This window comes from Cloeon dipterum, chromosome X (genome assembly GCF_949628265.1).
Source record: "Cloeon dipterum chromosome X, ieCloDipt1.1, whole genome shotgun sequence".
NCBI lineage: Eukaryota > Metazoa > Arthropoda > Insecta > Ephemeroptera > Baetidae > Cloeon > Cloeon dipterum.
The window spans coordinates 12,722,558-12,738,323 of NC_088790.1; the positions used below are offsets into that span (position 1 = coordinate 12,722,558).

Sequence of the window (15,766 nt, forward strand, 5' to 3'; positions counted from 1 at the left end):
GTTAAAGATTGTTTCCTTTAATCGAACCCTCGCGGCTTCTCATCTTTCCTCGGCACCGACAAAAGTTTTGTGCTCATCGTTTATCTGACGCATTAGGAGTGTTGCCCCGCAAATAAGTTGGTGCAGCGCGGACGACGTGCCTTGGGGTTTGTTCCCAAAGTCTGCTGCCTCAAAGGATAACCGATGCGCAAGATAGAGCAGGCTGTGTGGCGGCCAACCTCTTTATTTGCTGGCAGCTACCTTTAATTAGCGCTCCAGAGGCGAATTTTCCGAAAAGAGAGCGATGGCGGATCGAGGCGGATAATTGCGACTTGGATGGAATTCAACCGGCCGAGGCACGCACAAAAGCACTTCTCAGAACAAAATCGTGCCCTTTGTTCGCATTCATAGGCTAATTAGTCACCTTGCTTCAATTCAATTAGAGACTCCCGTACTACTTGATATGCGCGTGAATTCCAAGGCCAAATGAAAATCAGGAAAATCACAAAACAGAACGCTTTCAGTTGTTGCTGTGTAAATTTAATTTCTCGGTTATTCGCAGTGTTTGAAGCAGTTTATAATAATAATGAAATACCTCACAGACTACAAAAGGAAGACCAACTAATTTAATTATGTAATGGTATATAATTTGTTATTCTCAAAAGTTTACTGTTAAGAGCCTCCATCCTAATGAAGATAAGTGCAGTTGTATTTTTCATTTTAATCTTCAAAACGATGGCAGTCACTTAATTTGGAAAGTGCATCTCCGTACCTCCGGACTGAAATTTTAGAGTGGCATTTAACATATATATCTAATACAGAGACTATTTTAATTTTCTTCTCATTATCAAGGAATTAATAATTATATTTAATTAAATATTGTTCAGCGCGTGATAACATTTGCGTAGATTTATAATTGCAACCTAACAAACATATAAAACTCCAACGCTCATGATTTAATGATATTGAAATGACAGCAATATTGCTCTTTATCTCTGTTATTTTTATTTCGGACACATAATAGGGATGGGCAGCTAAAAGTGTCAAGTACATGTTCATTTTCCTCATCGATATTTTCATTGTAGCTACCCATCCCGAGTCAAAGCGTTTGATATTGCTTTTTAAAATACAACGCTATCAGGACTTCTCAGATGATGATCTATGACAACGGCAGTGTGCAGCAGTTATTACTTATTTCGATTTTTAATTAATGCATTGCTTTAAGCGATATCACAGTTAAAAGGCAGAAGTATTCGCATTCTAAATAAATTTATCTTTAATTAGTTCGTGATGGAGTTGTGTGGTCGGAATGAATGACAACCAGGATAAGTTTTTTTCTAGCGGGACTGTGATGTGTATATATAGAAACACAATAATCATTTTCTTGTCCCACTTCTTTGAAAAGCTGCCGGCAAACAAAATGATGACAAAAGAGCGGTTCCATGTCAAAGGCTGAGCGCAATATGTTTCCATTATTCATAATCAAAACTCCAAAGGTATGGATGGATCTACAAACGAAGAAAAATATCCTTCTTCTTTCGCAGCATCTGCAGCAGCCACTAGCAGCGTGTTTTATTTATTCATCTATTCTCTCTGAGTGAGACATGTAATGTTTTCTACGTATGACTGGTGGAAGCTTTAATGAATAATTATAACCAACTTCAAGATGTTCTATCATTGTACATATATAATGCTTATAAGCAATATAATAATAGTGTAAGAATCAAATTCTCGTTTTTGGTCTATCTTTTCTATTCTCTTATCTTATAATGCCTGTTCCTCGATATAACGCAATTCAACAATTCAAATTTTATGAAACTAGAGTTCTTTATATAGAACGAAATCAATTAACTGTACCAGTAATCTGTTAAGACCGAAAAAACTCTTACAGGGTTTATAAATTTCGATGTTATCATTTTTTATGGAAACCAGAGTTAAAGCGTAAATACAAATTGGATTAAGGAATCTAGATTAGGCCATTTGTTAAGCATGTGTGTCGAGATGGCTGCATACACGATATTAATTTACGTTTTTACTCGCCACAATTCCCTTCCTCTGGCCTTAATGATCATAACTGCGCAAATATATTTTAAGCTAGCACGGTTAAAACTTTTTGTAAAAAAATATTGTAATTTCAGGATAGCTATTGTACTTTAACTTTGAATTTAATTTAAATAAATTATGTTCAACGGTGAAAGAGTTTTTGTTACTTTCTTGTTAGATGTTAATGAAGATGGTACTGGATCTAAACTTTAAATTGCCCTGCAAATCAGCCTTAAATAGAACCAATTTAAGCAGCCCTTTCGCAAGTTTTGCCTCCTGCGAAAGCTTGTTTCCATCTCGGTTTTCGCGCAGTGCAGCCCTACACACAAAAGCTGCCGAAACACGAGCCAAGCAGAAACAACGCTAGCTAGGGTTCATGCATGAAATGTTCACTCTCTTTACGACAACTGGTGGGCATCGAGCTGTGCGGGTGAGACGGCAAAGCAACTCCATTTCCGCCCACCCTGCTTCTGCTGCTGCTGGGCTATTTTCCTTGCGCTGCAAATTGAGGTTTTATTACGGCCCAAAACAGAGACGCCGCAGATATTGAGCAGAACACACAGGTGCACAATTAATGGGCACTGAATGAGAGCGATGTACGCAACACTGAGTTCTTTATCTTCGATCGAGGCAAATTTAAAGAAAATAATGTTCCGGACAAATGATGGCTGACGTTGACGAGCTATTCGGAAACTGAATAAAATTTATTCTTTCAACTTCAGATTTGTGTGCGCGAAGAGAGTGCATAGTACGAAATAAATTAGTCTGTTTTTTGCCACGAAACAGTGAGGTTCATTGCTTCCCTCCCTGAGTGGCCACCCCGCAACACGTTAATTTCATACACAAATATTCAAAAGCCACGTGTACATATTCTGGTTTAATGTATTAAAAACGAATTGCTTTGAGAAATTTAATGAGTTATGACTTGTATCTAGTTAGACGAAGAAAAATTTCCTGTCTCTGTGATTTTGCAATTTGTAAAAAAAATGAAGCAAATCTGAACTTGTTTAAACTATCAAACGTATTTTTGCTGAAATCACAACTTAGTTTTTATTTTTTAAATATATTGAAACTAACTAAACTAACTATTGTGATTTTAACTTACTAACACAACTTCTAGGAAGTACATTTTTCAAAATGAAACTACCAAAAGAGTAAGAATAAACACTTTTATTGGAATATACAATACACAACAAGAAGTTTCACGAACAAACAAATCACATCAAGTTCTCACATCATATTCTGTCAGAGTCAGACGCAGAGGGTAAATAAAAACGTGTCTCGACTGCAATTCGCGGCGCGTCAGCAGTTACGCGCTTTTGCCACTTGAAAAAACGGCGTCACCGCGCGCTGGGGCCCAGATTCCGTTTTCTGGCTGGCGCGCCGTGAGTGAGAGCCACCCTCGAAAGGGTCGATACGACGGACGATGGACGAGTACAAACGATTAAATCTCAAAGTTATAGCGTCGAATCCAGCCAACATTAATCACATTGAATAACGTGCTCCATATTTAATGGAGCTTTGAACGGTCTATTTGCACAGCAACATATGCGGAGAGGGACGAGAGTCATTCATGAGCACAGCAAAGATGGAATATCCCTGGAACAAATCCAATTTGAAATGTAAATTAGGGCTTTAAGTAAATCTGATAGCGCTGATCACAAAATGCTATTTAGCTTAATTAAGGAATGTAAGCTCTGGTTTGTATCTCTAGAACAACTAAAATAATTTTCACAACTTGCTTTTCCATTAAATATTTAAATTCACTGCATCGTCAACCAACGAGATCACGAAATATATCTGCTTTCAGGTCCCAAGCTGTTATTGGCGTGATGAACTATTAAAATTTATTCCGGAACCGATTTTCTTCGTATTTACAGTGATGGATGTCGCATCAATCGAATGCTAATTATTAATTATATCTGATACGGGGTAAATTAAATATGCGTAAGTTTTGATTTACTTGCACTGTTGATTGCACAATTACAAGGTAAGTTTTAAATGATTAAAAATTATTTTTCAGGGCTGCGGAAGCTTTGAAGCGGATATTCAAAAACGGGATTGGCAATTGTAATACTTTTTTACGTATTACGATTGATACGTACGATATGGTATCCAGCAGTGATTAACATGCAAACCTTGCAGCCCATTCTTTAATAAATTTTAACGGCAATTCAAACTGCAACAACTCACCTTGGAATCGTCTATCAGACCTGATGCAGCGTGGCAGGGCTGTGGTTGGTGAGAACGGTCATCTCGGTGAGTCCGGACAGGTTCTCGGCGACCATGACGCTGGTGTCGAGGGCCTTGCGGTACGCTAGCTGCGTGTCGACGCTGAGGCCGCAGTGCTGCTGCGACTCCCTGCTCGCCACCACCACGTTGGTTATCATGGGCTCCTCGCTTGGTCCGACGGCCGTCGGGCTGTCGCATTCACGTGTCCGGTTGTTGCCGCCGCCGCACCCGATGCCGCTGTCCGCCGACGCCTTGGCGTTGCCGCCGCCGCTGCGTGCCTGCGACACATCGCGCTCGGCGCGTCGCCGACGCCGGCTCTCTCGCATGCTCGAGCGGATGGAGTTGACGCGTTCTTGCACAGCCTCCACAGGAATCCACGGGCAGAATACCGCCAGGATTTCTTTGAACTCCTGCACAAAATTTGAAATCTTGGTGAGCAGGTTTTCTAATTTCAGTTTTGATAAAAATTGGTTGGTTGAGATAGTAATAAATTGCCTACTTTTTCTTGTGTTACATAAAAACAAAATTGCTCTGCACGGAGGTAGCTAATTTTTTAGAAAAGAGAAATGTTCATTTTTTTACATTTCAAGTCTGGTGCTTAACAAGTCTGGTGCTTGCTCACCTGCTATTCGCAGCTAAATATCACTAAACAAAAAATATACCCAGAAAAATATTGCGTCTTCACAAAAAACGGTGTTGCAAAAAAATCGGACACAGATTAATCCAAGGAGAGGAGCCACTTTATACTTTTTTCCATTCATTTTTGACTCCGAGTTATTTTAAATCACGATAGGTAGCTTCCACTTCTTGGAGCAAAATATTTATGTACTATTCATTATTGTTTCGTTTCAGGATTCAGACAGTCATTTAAATTTCCCGCTATATATACATATATATATATATATATATATATATATATATATATATATATATATATATATATATATATTTCCACTGATTATTCGGCCAAAATATCTGTCTTTTCGGGAATTGTTTGGATCAGACTTATGAAAATAGGTGTGCAAATTTAATTTTTGTGGTATGCTCGTCCCGTTACACACTCATTGTGACTTAGAAACTGCGAATTTGATGATAATTTGTACATATTTAATGAGATTTTTACGCAAAATATTGTGTGGAAACATGTTTTTTATCTTTTAATTATGAGATTTTATGAAAATTTGAGTTTTTTTTCTGGCAGCTTAATTTCCATTGATTTATAATTTTCCCTAGACCCACACTGCAAAATACGCTTCACCTGTCTCATCCAGTTTCCTAGATGTAGCAGAGCTTCTTCAAACTTCTGCGGGTGGAATTGCGGGACAAGGCATTGGCCATCGTGACGGTGAATTTTATTTTACTTTATGGAGAGTAGCTTCAATACTGTCTGATTTTTTAATTAACTTATAAGCCTGTTCGTCTTGCTAAGAGCAAATCAATAACAGTTTTGAATATAATCTTACAATTTTATTAAAATATATGCTGTTTACGTGATTTTTTTTTTTATTTTTTACGCGAATTTTCACGAATAATTTTGAGTGGTTTTAATATTTTAAAATGAAGCTTTGAAAGCAATTTTTTAGCCGCAATAAAACTTTTGGAATAAAGGCTAAACATCTAAAATTTTTAAACTACATATCAAATCGGAAAACAAATCTTTGGATGGAGAACAAAATCCAAGATTGTGCGGCCAGTGTTTATATAATGCAAAAATGTATGCAGAGACGCGATATTGACAAAATTGAACCACTGTTTTTTTCAATTACTCCCAATCAGCCGCAAAATCTGGGAATATTTTATTACTCCATAGAGAGATTTATTTTCTAATTTAACAGCTTAATGATTTATACGTGTTGCATTTAAAAATATGAAAACAATTAACACGCACCTTTCGGAAGTTTTCGTTGAGCCAGCCGTAGAGGAGTGGATTTGAGCAAGCGGAAGACATGCCGATCATGTGGCAAACGGCGTAGGAGATGAGCATATTCTGCCTCTCTTCGAAAGGGTCATAGAGATCAACGCAGACGTTGAAGACGTTGAGCGGCAGCCAGCTGACGCAGAAGATGAGCGCAATGGCGACTAGCAGCGAGTTGGTGCGCCGCATGCGCCGGTCCTCCTTGCGTCGCGACGCTTCGCGCCGCACCGACGCCAGGTAGCGGTTGCGCAGCTTGCGGCAGATGCGCGAGTAAGCCACGGTGACGGTCGCGATCGGAAGCAAGTACTGCACCACCAGCGACACGATCGAGTACACGGCCCGGCCGTGCTCGATGGGCCACTCCTCGACGCAGAAGGCGATCGTGTCGATTCCAGCAGCGTGCAGGTTCAGCTCGTGCACCTCCAGGATGCGCCAGATGAAAAGTGGCGCCGCGAGCACGATCGCCAGCAGCCAGATTATGATTAGGAAGCCCGCAGCGCCGACCACCTGCAGCGCCGGTCGCGTCGGATACACTATCACGTGGTACCTGAAAAAAATTTCGGATTTCTTCACTCCTCAAGCAATAATAAAACATGGATAATGTAGTTCGAATAAAAAAATCAAAAGTAATTTTTATGTTATGCAAGCTGTTTTTTCTAAATCTATCGAGGAGAAGAGTTAGTTAAAGGCGTCCCAGAAATGTTTTTGCGTTAAAATGAAGTCAAACTTCTGTAGTCATTTCCGCACTTGCGGGAAAAACTCTCCCAGAGTTGGCGAATTTAAAAGGAAAGTTTCGATCTACATTCCAATCTGAATTATTGGTTGAAATATACCACTTGAGAGGAAATTTTCTGACGTTTCGATTGATTTAATAGAAAAACCAATGTCGTTCCTTCGAATTCCAAGCTAGAAGCTTAAATATCCAAATCCACCTCATTTAACATTATTTTTCATTCCAGGACCCTTTGCGATAGAAATTTTGATTCATATCATAAATTTAAATAGAAAGTAAATTTAATAAATATAACGTTTCAATTGATGTACAAAAAAGTGAAATATTATCTCTGAGAATTTTAAGTTGTGGGCTGCATAACGTCCAAAAAAAACAACAGAGACGCGAAATAAATCGCTCTATAAACGCATGCTGAAAATTTCCATGTGAGCTCTTGGAATATAGATTAAATGCCAACTTCAGTCAAAATGCCGCTCTGATATCCGCTGACCACGGCAAAGCCAAAAATACTTCGGTGTGACCAAAGGACTCTACACTTCTTGTTACCAGCTGCCACCGCCAGGAGATTAGAGGAACATTAGTCAAATTGCAGGCGCGAGCTGCTAGAATCGGCGGGGGCTGCATTTTCCCCATTTTCACTAACTATGGCCGAAAATTCGTGAAATTTACATAAATCGCTAAAACTGTCAAACTTAAAATTTCTGGCCACTGAACCAATTGTAAGCTCACATCGGGGTATCCATTTCAATAAGATAGAAAAACTTTTCAAATGATAAATTTATTTTTATTACATTCCTCCTGTAAGGACTAGAACAGCTCAACCGTCTTTACGCGTGATTCCATTAATATATTATAAGCCTCCCTTTATCGTCATCTTGCATTAATTTCACAGGCGAGTGAATGCCACACCCCTGTTTCGTCAGTAGTTGTGGCATTATTGATTTCTCACCGCCAAAATTAATTAACTCAAAAAACGCGTGCTGCTGGAGCGCAAAAAAACACGTGGCGTTCAAACCTGTCAAGCGCGATTGCCGTGATGGATATGGTGGAGACGAAGATGCTGGTGGCCTGGAGCGCGCCGAGCATTTTGCAAGGCAGCTGGTGCGTGCCGAGAGGCCAGTAGATGGTGAGCACCTCCATCAGGGTCAGCGGCATGGTGACCAGACAGAGCAGCAGGTCAGACACGGCCAGGTTGACGATGAAAAGGTTGCGAGCGGTGCGCATGGCCGGCTTCCTGACCACTGCTACCACCACGAGGCCGTTGCCGCACGAGCCGAGAAGAATCAGCGTCGAGTAAGCGAACACCAGCACGCCGAAGATCACGTCCGAGTCGATGCTGCGGTTGCGCTTGTACATCTCCACCAGCTCAGGGTCGATCAGGTGCTTTGAGTTATTGATCAGTTGCGACAACTCGTACAAAAAGCCTGAAAGGTTGGTCGAAAGGTTGTAGCGCTGCAGCAGCCGCAGCGCCAGTTCCGTTTCGTCCTCCCCCATCTGCAACAATTCATTAAAGGATTTTTTAAAAAATATATAAAGCCTGAAACATTCAAATTATGATTAAAATTGTTTTACTCGCAAATTTTTAATCAGGATTTCTAAAGAGATAAACCAATTTAAAAAAATGAACTTCTATTTTCTGAAATAAAAAATGGAGAGAAGACTTACAGGCCATTTAACTATTTTAAATGATATTTTTTCTTCAATTAAAGAGCAAAACTTTAAGCCACCCAAGCCTTATATTTTGTTTGCTTATGGAAGTGGTCATTGTAAATGAAATATCCCAAGACAATATTTTCAAACGTAAAGCATTTGACTAGTTCTTCCAAAATACTACATTGGCTCCAGTTCTTGTACCTGCTTCTTTTTCAATTTTTCAAACTGAGGCAGCTGTATGATTTTGTGCTAGAAGGTTCGGAATTCAATATGGTCTAAACTATTTAAATCCTTGTGCCTGATTCACTTTTAGACCCACCAAATGGGTTTGTCTTTCGCAATTTTAAGACTCTAAAGCCACATTAAAAATCTTGTAACACCGCTGTTAAAGCCCAAACCGTCTTGTAATTGCCAAACACCGAGCAAATCGCTCGTTAAACCTTCTTAACACAAATATAATGCTTACAATGTACTGATCTACTTAATCGGTGCAAAAATAGCCTTTGAATTAAAAAAGAAACGAACCCGTCCTCGTTGCAAACAGTCAGCTTCATCCACCTCAACCAAAGATATTTTTCCTACCTAAAACTAATTGTTTTTTACATTCGGTTTTTAAGGTAAATGTTGTTTTGTGATCTTTGTATTGGTTCTAGAATAAAAGAAAGGCTTAATTACTTCTATTCATTTAAAAAATAGTATGATTTTTAAAATACGAAATTCACAACATTTGTTTTGGCCTAAAACTCACCAGGAAGCTATCGTTTTTTAATAAATATATTTATATTATATTATATACATTTTGGACCTATGTAAAGTCTGAATAAAATATTCTGAAGTCAAAATTGAATGGCGGGGCATGCCTTATGTTTTGATAATTTTAAAATAAATATATTGAAATTTACACATAATTCGAATTATTTTTTGCAAGAGCTTTCTGAAAAACTGCAAGTTTGTCTTTGTTCAATGAGAAATTAACTTACTGGCGCTTTTTGATGTTAAATTTTAGTACGAAAGAAAATCATACTTTACGGGGAAATAATGGTGTTGGCAATCCCATTCTTGATAAAAAAAATGAAACCATAAGTAATCATTTGTCTGACTAGAAATTATTCCGGGGCCAGGGAAATGGAGATGAAACGATTTTTACTGAATTGGCTCTCTCGACAAATCTGGTTATTACTGATGGGGCATTCACAATCATACGACGAGCGATCGCGATTGGTGATTGAGTCGATGTGAAACGGCAGGAGTGTGCGTGTATGTGTTTGTATGAAAATCACCCACACGCCCAGTAAGAGGGAGTTTCTCTCTCATTTGAATACGCGGGCGGCGGTGGCGAGGACACTGATGTACTGCCAGCCGGCGTCTCTGAAGCTGACGGCTGCACTTTTGAGAATAGAAAGGGTGTGCTGTGCGCACACACACTCACAAACGACACATTATTTTCTACCCCTCTGTCAAAGCAGAAAATAATATCGATTGGCAGTGGAGCGTGAAGGCCATTTGGCGCGGCGTGCGTTTGATTGGCGTGTCACACCGAATTGCTTTCTGCTGTTGCCTCCTCCCTTTGTCTCCCTTACATTTTTTTCACCGTCGGTATTTTGACAAGAAAAGTGGCTACTGTCCGACACCGCGATTGAAATTCGATCCAACGCAATATACACTTCGGAACGCTCAGAGCGAAATTAGACTTGATTGAGAGCATATGTCTCATGCGTTTGTTTATTTTGGCCAACTCGAACATCAAAGGCCACCTGCGTCTCTGGCGGACATCCAATTATTTGTCCAGTCGGCCATAAACGACATAAATTGTGGCCGAAGGGAGTGTACGACCAAAATTTTATTGGACGGTGAGTTCTGCGTGCCCTGCACTATACCTTTTCACCAGTTCACCGTTCAATATGGCCGGAGCAGCAATAATAAATGAGTTTCGCTCTGGGCAGAGTTTGATGGGCTCCTGGGAAAAATATTAATAGCGCCACAAAAATTGCGAGATCCTTTCAATGCGTTTATCGATTTAAGAGGAATTTTCTGTTTATTTTTCCTCAAAATTCCATTAAAATTGGAATTGGTTTGGAGCTACCTATTTTTATGTGCAACCCTGAAATTTATTTATTCCCCAAATGCTCTAATAATGACTATACTCAATAAGTGACATGAAGGAAGGAAAGGAATCTTGTGACTTTTGCACGTGGTAGTTTCTTTGTTCAAAGTAACCAATTAACATATGTTTTAATTAGAGCTATACACAGCCCAACAGTTAAGAACATTTTGCATTGTTGGTTCATTGAGTTTACTGTATATGTGAAATTTAGCTAGAGTGTATCTCTACTATGTACATATAATTAATGAAATTAGGACCAAGGAAAGTCGAATTTCAGATTTTGCCATTTTCTCGAAAAATTAAACTCTTTGTCAATGATTTTTTAGTTTTATTTTGATCCCTCTCGTCGCGAATTATGAGATAAATTCCCCTTCTGGCGAAAAAATCATGATTTCCAATAAGTAGACACCGCTTGATTAGCATGAAAATTGTGGAGCCGATTTTCTCAAAGAGGTAACCTGGGAAATATTGAGCTTTTTCCTCATTTTTGATAGCTAAGGTGTAAAAATGATGTTTTATTATTTTTTAAATTTACTTTAACTGTTTAATCATTCCAAAAAATTTTAAGTTGTTTCTCGCAAAGTTTAAATACAATAGATGTATGTATTTATACTTGCGTGTTTAATTATTATTTTTTCGGAAAAAAATATAAGCAACGAACAGAAATACAAGGATTGATGAAATGTGGTTATAATAAAAGCCTCATTCTCAGTAATGTGAAAAACAATCGACGTCAAAGGTTCTGCATTAAGATGGTACAGCAGGTACAAACATCTCTCTCGCCACAGACAACGTGCACTCTATTCCACATAGGCGACGGCGGATAAATTGGAGTGCCATGTGTGTGTCTCTGACACGTTGCGCTATTGGCAGGTGCGGTGTTATGCCGAACAGCTCGTTGCACATCTCGGGAACACCTTTGAGGTTTCACACCTGACCACTTTCCAACCAAGATATTTTTCTCGGACAGGATGAGTAAATGATGTGGAGGGCGAGGGTCAGGATAAATTAAATCCGAGTTTTTCTCTCTACAAAATAGGATCTGCACGCTGGGTTATGTTTCGAGCACTGAGCTGGAGAATAATTTAATGAAATTTCTGGCTCGCGGAAAACTTATCCAATCGCGCTAAAAATCCCCAATCATGTTTTACGCGGCGAAGTTAAAATTAAGTTTCGCTTATTTCAAAAGTTTCCGCGGCTCCATCAGGAGATTAGCCGCGGACTTTGTTCGTAAGCACGGGTGACAGAGACTGTTTCGCTCCCGGGAGACAAACAAATATTTGCAGCCAAATTCAATTAATTCGCCGACGGTTGGTGCGGTACCACGGTAATGTTATACCCTAATGCATTTCGCGGCTAATTCTGTTTCCCAGCAGTGTCAGTCGCTCTTCCAGTCACAAATGAAAATAAACGACCAGCCCTCTCGTCGCCAAGCAAACTCTCACTAATCAATACTTCAACAGGCGGCAAAAATAACATTAATTACAGTAATTTGATCAAAAGGTAGCATGATTGAACGAAGAAACACGAAGACTTAAAGTAATTTTCCTTCGCAGCCACGAGGAAAGGACGACCAAATATTTAGAGAACGTCAGAAAAGTGAGGTCAATATCAAAGGAGATGATTTTAAAATATATTTTCCAACTTAAACTGTCAATTTTTTACCGACTTAATTTCAGTAGACCGACTATACTTTAAAAGCCCCTGTAAATTTAATATTTCAACCCTATTAAGAAATTTGCGAACGGTCAATATTGAATAGCATATTTTTACTTTTTACCACCGTTTAAATTCAAAAAGAAAAAAGTATTTCAGCCATTAAAACCCCATTTACGGCAGTTTGGTCTTCAAAAACAATTTATGAATTGAATGCTGGTGTTTTCGCCGTGTGCACAGATTTCCCTCAATCTGGCAGCAATTACGCTGGGTTTTTCAGGCCCGTCAGTGCAAATCCCTCTTGAAAATCTCTTTTAAAAACGCTTTACGCTCTGACGATGATTTTATGGAAAGCGTGTTTTGAGAAAGTTTTAATAGCTTTCCAGTTTACATTCATGTCCAACTTCTCAGCCAACCGTTACTGTGCACAAAAGTATTTTCACTGTGTTTCTTACCTTTCAAACAAGGGCAAAAATAATGTATCATGTAATATGTGCGTTATAAAAAAACAACTAAAATACTGCCCATATTTCAAAATAAAATTTGTTAGCATTCTTCCATACAGTTCCACCTGATAAAAAAAATTAAGAGATTTTAAATATAATTTTTCCGAGAAAATTTTGTCCTCGAGTTTTATTTCTCTATTCCACCACCGCACTGGTTTCTGCGCCAAAGCCCTATTTAATGAGTGTGCTTTGGTTGGCTCGAAGGCCAAATGATATAATTGCAAAATTTTCAGTGACCTTTTTTTACAGCAAACGCCCTTTCATAGCTAGCTTTATCATTTCCACTCTTTTAATATAGGGCAATCACTGTTTATGACGGTTGTGTGCTTATTTTAATTATAATGAAAAGAGCTCGCCGTTTCATTGGCCTGGAAAGATGTTATGCTTTTAGCTTCCTGAGATTAACTCATTTCCACAGAAGTAGTGTAGCATTCAATTTCCTTTCTTTTGCACTTTGATAATCAACAAATTAACTGAAAAGCAATATCCCTTTCATAAACTGTAATGAGAAATTCTCATTTAAATATGCATATTTTCCAGCTCGTTTTCCCCCCGGAAACAGTCCATCAACGTCACTTTTATCATTTGTTTACTTTTGAGTCGAATAGGCTATTCCCGCAGTCAGCAAAGGTGGGTCATCAAAAAGCACTCCATGCTGACATTTTCCAGTCCCTACAGCTTTTTTCCGCTTCTCTCAGTATTTACAAGTTAAGCTTGATTTAATTAAAAAAAAGCTATCATCGATGAGGGTGAAAGAGCTGAATCAACTTCTCTGATGAAGATGCTATATTTATTTCTGGCGTGTGTGTGGTCTTTTGCGACGAAGGCTCGCCATTAAATTTTTTACTTCTTAAAAGTTTTATAAATGTTGTAAATTTTAGGTCCATCGTAACTACGATAAGTTTTTTCTTAAATATGTTTCCCATTAATATAAATTTACCATCTTTCAGACATTTCTGGTTTTGATATAAAATTCTCCAAAATCCTCTCCAAACTGTAATCTCTTTCGTAAATTAAGCTAATACACATATGACTGGAATGCTATTTTAAGCTATTGGCCTAGCAGCAATGAGTTTTGGAAGCCAAGATCAACAAGTGTGTAATAACGCCGGTGGTGTCAAACGCTTACCTCGGCTCGGAGGGTTGGCGAACGGAAGGTTTCGAGCTCGCCGAATGTCCACCGAGGACGAAGGGCGGCGAGGAAGTGTCAGCAACAGTGGCGAGCAGAGAGAGGACGGAACCCTCGGCAGGGAGGAGCACATGCGCGCAACAGGCGCCCTCGGCTCCGCACAAGCACACAGCAACGAACGCCCAAATGCTGCGCTGCAAGCTGTGCGTACTCTGCTTCAAGCCAGCCGGAAAATATGGGAAAAACGGAAAAAAACTATCTAGCTATTCTCTTAAATTTAGAAGCCAAGGGCTGGCAGGCAGCCCATATTATAGACCTAAACACTCATATTTCCTGTATTTCCGGAAAGGAAATGTTTTAAATAATGGAGCTTTGTACCCTAAAAGTGTCATGTCTATTTTTTCAAATTTAGATTAAAAATTACGTTTGTTGCGGATCTATATCCCAACACTTCCACGTCCAAATGAAACAGCAGAATAACATAATTTTAATTATATATCAGGAAAAATCAGTCGGTTCAGTTAGTAAATTGAAAATACATTTTTTATAAAACAATTATTGCGTGTATAGCTCGATTGATCACTCAAACAAACTTTAAATACATTAATGTTCCGGTGGGTTTGCTTTGAAGCAAAACAGGTAAGGGGCTTCCAAGGCATTAGCAACATTTCTCTATTCAGAAACCAAAGTTCAGGCGGTGGTCAGTTCTAAATTGAGCTCAACGCGGGTTTCGTGGAACGAACATTTATTCCAACGTCATGCCCGATGAAATTGTTCACTTTTGGACGTTCTAGCATTCAAAATTAATTTACTTGTGCCTCAATTACGATATAAATTAAATAAACTGAACTTTAACTGTCAGCTGGTGCTTTTCCAAATGACGAGTAGATGATTCAATTTAAAGGATGCAAATTCCCTAAAAATATCTTGTTAAATAGGAGAAATGAAAAATTAATTTTCAGTTACAGTAGCTTTTATAAATTAGAGGAACCTATTTATGTGAGAGATGGAGAGATTCGGGTTTCGAATATCCTTGTCTCATTAGTGCCAGAATAAAAGTTAACAAAATTCGACAAGCTCTATAATGATTAAATATGGGCAAACTTTTGCTAATTAGGTATTTAAGGGAGAAAGTTTACTGAAAAAAAACTCAGTTACGTTAGCTAAGCACTTTCCGCAGGCATAGCATGAAAAGACAAAAATTCCAACATCCTGCCAATGCACGCACATACTCTAACATTTTCCATTCCTCTTGGGCTGCCTCTGTCGCATTCGAGCGAAAAAATCAGCTTTTGTGTGAGCTTTTCTCCGCGGAACGCCAAGCACAGCTCGGATTTGAGCGTTGCTCGAACGAGAGATAGAGGTTTCTCAGAGGCTGGCTGTAAACCTTCCATGAGATCTTTGTGCCGAAGTTAAATGCGTGTGTTGCCATGACTATATCTAAGATATATAATCCCTCGTCGCTGCTCTGTTTTGCTCAGTACTTAAAAGCAGCCTGATTGTCAGCCGCGCGTCTTGCGACTTTCTCTCGTCAAAAGTATCTCTATACATATCGCTCTCACTTTAAGGCAAGTTTTCCATCCGCGGCATATTTAGCATCACGTGAAATTTTAACTCATTAACTCGTCGTAATTTGCACTCTTGTTGCTTTTGATCAATGATTAGAATTGTAATATCTTATTGTTTCTATTGACGTTAGTTTATCTAATTCTACGTTGAAGTTTTTAAAGCGAATATATTGAATTGTAATTGAAATTATATATCACCAGATAAAATATTTAACTAAGTTGTTAAATAAAACTCTCTGATCAATTTA

General features: G+C 38.8%; 1 protein-coding gene across 1 annotated transcript; it reads right to left on the bottom strand.

The window, feature by feature from the left end:
• Nucleotides 1-3,177: 3,177 nt before the first annotated feature.
• Nucleotides 3,178-14,024, bottom strand: NPFR (Neuropeptide F receptor). Its single transcript, XM_065495440.1, has 5 exons — nt 13,951-14,024; nt 7,918-8,396; nt 6,143-6,716; nt 4,216-4,664; nt 3,178-3,621 (listed from the first exon to the last, which is right to left on the bottom strand). The coding sequence occupies exons 2-4, from the start codon at nt 8,394-8,396 to the stop codon at nt 4,230-4,232; spliced, it is 1,488 nt and encodes a 495-aa protein (XP_065351512.1). The 5' UTR covers nt 13,951-14,024; the 3' UTR covers nt 3,178-3,621; nt 4,216-4,229.
• Nucleotides 14,025-15,766: the final 1,742 nt, after the last annotated feature.